The sequence below is a fragment of the Haliaeetus albicilla genome, chromosome 2 (assembly GCF_947461875.1).
Source record: "Haliaeetus albicilla chromosome 2, bHalAlb1.1, whole genome shotgun sequence".
Lineage (NCBI taxonomy): Eukaryota > Metazoa > Chordata > Aves > Accipitriformes > Accipitridae > Haliaeetus > Haliaeetus albicilla.
In genome coordinates, this window is record NC_091484.1 from 7,485,876 (window position 1) to 7,492,939 (window position 7,064).

General features: G+C 41.6%; 1 protein-coding gene across 2 annotated transcripts in view; it reads right to left on the reverse strand.

Moving 5' to 3' along the window:
• Positions 1-6,631, reverse strand: part of RTF2 (replication termination factor 2) — a 30,655-nt gene extending 24,024 nt beyond the window's left edge. For both annotated transcript variants that reach the window (XM_069804673.1, XM_069804667.1), the window contains exons 1-5: positions 6,476-6,631; positions 5,217-5,311; positions 5,021-5,114; positions 4,689-4,828; positions 3,336-3,414 (exon numbers count right to left, since the gene is read on the reverse strand). In XM_069804673.1, the coding sequence (XP_069660774.1) occupies positions 3,336-3,414; positions 4,689-4,828; positions 5,021-5,114; positions 5,217-5,311; positions 6,476-6,544 (477 nt within the window). In that variant the 5' untranslated portion in view covers positions 6,545-6,631. The remainder of the gene's footprint in view (positions 1-3,335; positions 3,415-4,688; positions 4,829-5,020; positions 5,115-5,216; positions 5,312-6,475) is intronic.
• Positions 6,632-7,064: the final 433 nt, after the last annotated feature.

Here is a 7,064-nt window from a genome sequence, read left to right on the forward strand (position 1 = left end):
AGACAAAGCTCTTTTTCAACTCTTTTCAGCCTAAATAGTTAGAAGCTTCAAAATTTGTCCCAAACACTTCATCTAACAAGCTCGCTCTCCAACATAAACCACCACTAAAAAATTCTCATTGGTCTTTCAAAAAATCTTTGGCCAGGGAGTTTTATATTTTGGCAAGACAGTTCAAAGCATTTACCATTCGGGCAGTAAGAGACAATTTCTCTCTCTCAACATTGCTACAGTGTCTGACTGTTTGTTTGCCTTAAGAGTTTTCACATTTTAATGCTATTTTTAAACTTGAATCCTTCAGTATACTGCTACTTAAGATGTGAAGCAAGAAAGAACAGTTTACTTCCAAGGGAAGTGAGTCACTTAAAAACAGGCCTCACACATTAACTACAGTTGCATTACATCCATGACAGTTTCCTCTCACATTCTTGTGTCTTTCCCCAGTACCAGTACAGTCTTTTTAACAATTCCAGTAAAAGCAGATAAATATATGGGGATTTAATATTGTCAGCTCTTCATGTAAAGTTTCTGTTGAGGCAAAGTATGTTTTTTTGAAAGGGAACTCTGATAGAAAGACTGCTTCATCCTCCCTGTACCTAGACTCCATAATGCCTTTCAAAATCTAGTACTACAGCAAGTACTGTTGAGATAAACCAAGGAATGCTGAATTCTTCATCTATTTCCTTGAATTAGACAAAATCTGCATATGCATTCAATTTTTCCTAAACATTTATTTCATGATCTGCATATCACTGCACAAACGGATTGCTCTACTTCTTGTATGACCTGCCACAGAAAAAACTACGAAGAAAATCGAGCAGTGAGACAACTGTCTGTGGGACTTCTCACAAAGTGGTAAGCGTTCCCATGAGCCAAGCCAGAAGGCATGGAAAGGAAGCAATCCTTTGCTCTGAGCACAGGAAAGTAATTTCGTACAGTTTCATGAAGCACAACATTTTGTGATATGCATCTTGTAGTATGTAAACACACATTCATTATCTAGTTCAGATAATCTAGTTTGAAGTATATGAGCATGAAGGTGAGGACTGCAGAACTGTTGTTTGGGCTGCTGGATATTTGTATTCTCTGGTGAATGTTTTCATTGCACCATTACAGCATCTGTTTGACAAAGTCTTTTGGGAAGCTGTTGCTGTTTACAATTTAGCAGACTATCAAGATTGCTCTGCAGGCTCACGGACAAAATTAATGCACAATAGCAGCTTGTTTTGAAAGAGCTTTCCTGAATTTCACAGTAGTGGGGAAAAGAACTGCCACACAGCTCCTAGATCAACACTTCTCCAAGGTTACATCCGTGCTATAAAACTTGTCCCCTGGGATGAAGTGAAAACACAGATTCTGCTAGCTGAAGAGAGACTGAATACACAGCGTAAACAAGCAAATACAGCATTGTTCTTTTTGAGCTGCTCTCATCACATCATTCTCAAAAGTCACGTAAAAATGCCTCCGCACACACAGACATGGCAGGGCACGCAGGGCTTGGCATCTGGGCACACACTGGCAGACAGAAGGTGGCAAGGCCATGAAAAAAAAATAATGCTGTGGCCCACATGGATCCCACAGGTTGGATTTTGGTTCAAAAAACATACTGTAATTCTTAAAATACAGTAGTTAGGACCAGTAGAAACATATGTGTGGCAATCCACAACATTCAAACATTCTGAAGTTTAGAAATTTTTTGCATTTTCAAAAAACACGTACCAGAAGAAGATTCTATTTATTAATAAACAATTTCTAATCCTAGCATATGTACAATACACAACACTTCATTTTCCTCCTTCTTCATTAGTTCTAGTTCATTTTACTGCATGCCCCATTGGTACATAAAGATAGAATGTGCTGGGGGAATGCTGCTAATTAATGCTTTGGATATAAACAAACTGTTAGCTACCAGAAAGCATGGCAACCAGTTCCTCACGATCCTATTCAGAAGAGTTCTGGTCCCCTTCTTGATTTTGAATACAGAATGAGAACATTATCAGTATATACCCAAAAATCTACCAAATCACTCTTCGACCTTAATCAAAGGAAATCTGGACTAAAACACATTCTCCCAGCTGGTTACCATTGTCTTTGTGCACCAAAATCCAATAATGAAATGATGACAGACTAGATTGTGTTATTATCCACCTCATTATCCTTCCGAATACTGTGAAGAATTCACATGTATGTGAAAATAGTTGCTTGCAAATATGAGGCTATGATAAATACTGATTATTAAAAAATCCAGAAAACACGTGGGATTCATTTAGTTTTTATAAGATTACCAGACTGGCCAAACCATGGACAAAACTTTTAATTCCTGCATTTAATAATCAAGTTACATCCATCTATCAACAAAAATTTAGACGAAAACAAAAAAACTCATTAAAAATAAATTAGTATCTGCCAACAGCAAAGCAGAGCCATTAGGACTAAACTGGTATTCTACAGAACAAAATTAGCACTGAATGCAGCAATACAAGGCTAAACCTAATTAACAATATTCCACATCACCTGCAACAACTTACCAAGAAAGTTTTTCCTTCACAGGTCTTGTTTAATACAAATGTTCTATCCAATATCAGGGTGTTTGCTGAAAAATAACTCTGTCTAAATGTGGCAACTATACCACAAACCTCACTGGTAATAAATAAAAGTAGTGATAGGAAAAAAAAAAAAAGAGTATTTGCAACTTTTATCATTGCCCCTAGCTACAAAGAAACTGATATAGTGAGATCAAACCAGCACTGTAAAATGAAATGCAGTCAATTTCTACAATAATTCATGTAATTGCTGAAAATTCTAGGAAGAGTTGCTCCCCCCCCACCCCCAAAAGACGACAGTGTCCTTTAAAAATACAGGGATCAAAACATAAGCTGACAATGTAATCAGTTTCAACACATAGAGCAACATTGATAAAACACAAACCACATGCTTTCAGGAAAAAAAACCCAGCCAAACCAAACTAAATACCCAAAACCCCAAACCAAAAACAATCACCCTTTTTTTAAACTGAAATTATAACCAAATATTTGAAAAAATGAAATTTCTAAAGTAGTTACTGCAAAATCAAACTGTCTCTGAAAACAAAAATACTCATATTTACAACTACTTAGTAACACATTTTTATTTAAAAAGGCCATACAGAATTACTTCAGGCCATCATAAAACAAAACTTTTACAAGTTCCATTTCAATTTGCATCTTCACATAAAAAAACCCATTTTACGATAGTGGGCGTGAATGCAATTGTACACACAAGTATGTACTTGTATCTATATATCTATCTGTGAAGGCCATACATGACCCCACTGCTACTAAAGCTGAAGAAAAACTCACCTTGTGACAAACTTCTGATTTAATTTCTTTGAGAGCACGTTCAGAGAACACACAGCCACAGTTTCTCAAGAAGCAAAACCTTCAAAGAAAAGACAAGACATACAATCATTTTTAAGAAACCTGGTGTCTAAAAGATGTATGCGCAGTTCTGATTTGTCACAGAAACAACACTGCAATGGGCTAGCAGGACACAGCCAACTTTCTCCTTACAAATTCTTGCAGCTAATCAAGGTATCAGCACCTTTAAGTAGGCATTATGTATGAATCGAATGAAAAATATTGTGTACATTAAACCACAACACATATTTTGTTATTTTATTCTCTGTATAATTCAGCATAGTTTTACAACAATCTCTCAAGGGGATCTCAGCAAAACAGAAGCTCTTGAGATGTTTTTGTACATTTGCTACAGGTCCACACAGGCTTCTCTGGAACCATCACCATGATCTGTTTTATTACAAAGTTACACTATTTGAATGGTTCCACCTTGCACCAAGCTTATTGGTTTCACTTACTCTGACTCAAGCTCTCCAGCAAAGCTGTAACAAGCGACCTTAGCCTGGGTCTGTTCTCCCACATCTCTCCTGTCCATACAGAAGATTCTTGCAAGACTAAGTGAAGCAATTACGTGCACGGTTCATGTAATCTCCCTTTCCTGAGAGCTACTGTTAATCCTTTCCTGTCCATCACCCTCAACTGAACTGAAAAATACTAAGGTGGCTCTGGTGAAAATAGGTTTACTTTTCAGGTTGTCTTTTGATTCCACCTGAATATCTCCCAGCTAATCACTCTCTGAAGAAAGAAGTACTTTGCAACTGTCAAGCTGTGAACCCGGCCTCTTCTCACTCATCAGGGTTAACATGCATAGAAAAAGAAATTGCTAATTTGCCCAAACCAGGATGCAAAGAAATGTCCTTCCTCAGCCCAATAAAAAACAGATAGTATTGCAGGATTAGAAGAGATATACAATCCATCTCCATTCTGATCCTAACACAGGGAGAGGTAGAATTGCTTGATGTGACACAAAGGGAGGCCTCATCCAATCTCCCGTGGTTTAGCCCCCAGAAAACTTTTAGTCACTTTTTCTCTGCAAACATAGCCCTCTGCTCTTGATTATACACATAAATTCATTTAGGAAAGGGTTAACTTTTAATCTTTCCTCTAGAACATGAAATGAAAGGACCCTTAGTAGTGTCCTGAACTCCCTCCTTCTGAAATGAGGACAAATATTCCCCAGAAAGGCTTGAGTAAGTACGTGATTTGCAACATTATCGATTCAAGCATTTTTACCTGCTCTATATTCAGCTTAGCATAGTACTTGCTTTCAAGAGCAAAATCCAGAAGCATACTGACCTATGTCTTCCATTCATTTCCAATCCCACCACAGGGCATATAAAGCGTGCAGACTGGATGTCATCATATTTGTCACCTTTTATACTCTCTTTGTCACCACTCCAAGCTGGATTATCTGCAAGGTTTAGTTCTGTTACATTCTGAAAAATACAAAATGCAAGCCTTAAGCTGTTTACTAATGATTTTTCAGCCATAACATTCCCTAAGATTTTTTCATTGTGATTTACTATTTTTAACACTTTTAGTATATAGTGAGAACACAAACAGATTGAGGTTTTGTAGCATCTTTTACTTTTCATGATGCTCTTTAATATAAGAGACAACCTGTTTACCTTAATGCTCTTGATATGTGATGCAGCTTCCATAGGAGTTTTATCAGCTGACTTGTCCAACAGAAATTCAATGATAGCATCTTTATTATACAATCTGTAACATAAAATTTTTAGTATCATATTTGATACTAATAACGTTCTTTTATTTAGAAATTAGTATCTTTTAATATAGCGGTCTATATGGAAACATTCATACCTGCCTAACTCACAAGCTACAATTGGCCGACGTAATTTCTCTTGACTCAGAGCACAGTAGTACCATCTTGCCACCAACTCAGCATTTTTGTCAACCTGAAGGAAAAAAAAATACTCCTGATTTTAAAATAGCTTGTATATTTGCAAATTTTTTGAACATAAAATTCAAGTAATACTTGAAGCAAATCCCCAGGTCTCTTACCAAACCTACTTTCTGCATTCAAAGCTAATCTGTAAAATAACTTTAGCAAAACCTTTTAGCAAAATTCATGACCAGTTCTGAGGGCCTACCTCTATCTATTGAAAACATTTCTGCACCTCAGGACCCATCTTTCTAACTCTAACTCAGTTTTCTTATTTTTTGCCACTTCCACCTGTCCCCTTCCCTCTTTATTCTTTTTTGCTCTTCACATGTTCTCCACTACCCTCTTCTCTCTAGTTCTACATCTCACCCCTGCTTGGGTCAACTACCAGTTCCACTCCCTGCAAGAACAAGATAACAAGAAAAGCTAACCGAGGGATGTCAGGATGCTACCTGAACCTCCAGCCTAAACCCCATGAATTTTATGACAGATTAAGCCATAAAAGAAAGGCCAAGGTTCACAGCCACCCTGATAGCCAGGCGTGGGGAAGAAGTGGATTTTATTTACTTGTTTTACATCAGCAAGTATAATTTGCCTAAGTTTTCTGCCACTTCCTGCAAGATTTTTCCCAATCTTCATCCACCTATCCACACACGTGACACCACTGAATACCCATTACCCTAAAACATTCTAAAAAGAGAGCCCAAGCAACATTCAGGATGCAAGCAGTTGGAATGCAGAAAAGGCCCAACGGTCTGGTCACACTATTAAACGACCTATGAAGAGTGTTACCGGCAGACACCATAACCCTAGGTGAAGGAGACCGCTAAACCCCGTGCGTGCAGCAGAACGTTCAGCAGAACGACTTATGTCCAAAAAAGCCCTCCAGAAGACAACGGGATCTCCACTGCAGCTGCCGGCAGCGCCACACATAAGTCACCCTGCGCCGGTACCGGCAGACCGGCCCGGTGCGGCGCAGAAGGGCGTTCTCCCCCACGCTGCCAGCAGCCGGAGCACCATGCCCGGCTCGCAGGCACTACGTGACGGGCAGGGCTAACCAGGCCTCCGCGGGGCCTCTCTCTCTCTCCCCCCCCGGGCCACGGGCCCACGGTCAGGGCCCAGGCTCACAAAGCCGGTCCGACGGCCCCCGGCCGCGCTCCCCGCAGCCCCCTCCGACCTTCTCGACTTTGCGGGGCCCCTTGACCAGCTCGTGCCGCTTGGGGATGGTGCCGCCATCGCATCCCATCTCGCCGCCCGCAGCGCTACGCTTCCGCGTCCACCTCCCCTCACACGCCGCACGCTTCCGGGGGAGGAGTGAGGTACTTCCGGCGTGCCCTGAGAGCGTCATCGCTGCGCTATAGCAACCAGCAGGCTGGGGGCGTGGCTACCAGCGCAAGGGCGGGAGGGGCGGGGCAGGGCGGGCGAGTCCATCGGGCCGGTGCCGGAGGGGCGCGGAACGTGCCACTGCGCGCAGGAGGATCCGCAGCGCCCCCACCCGGCGCCTGTCCCTCACCCGGCCCCGCCACGGCCGCAAGAAAATTTCCTTTTTTTTGTGAGGAACCCCCCCCCACGGGGCACCCACTTTGGGGGATTTGTGGCCAAATGAGGTGTTCCCGAGTTGGGCCGGGGGCTACCTCCCGCTGAGAAGACGCCTCTCGCCCTTCCCGCCCTCAGCCCGGGCAGTTGAGGCAGGAGGGGGCGACGGCAGGTTACAAGCACTCCGAAACGCTGGGAGCGAGTTTAATACAAAACATACAAAGCCAACG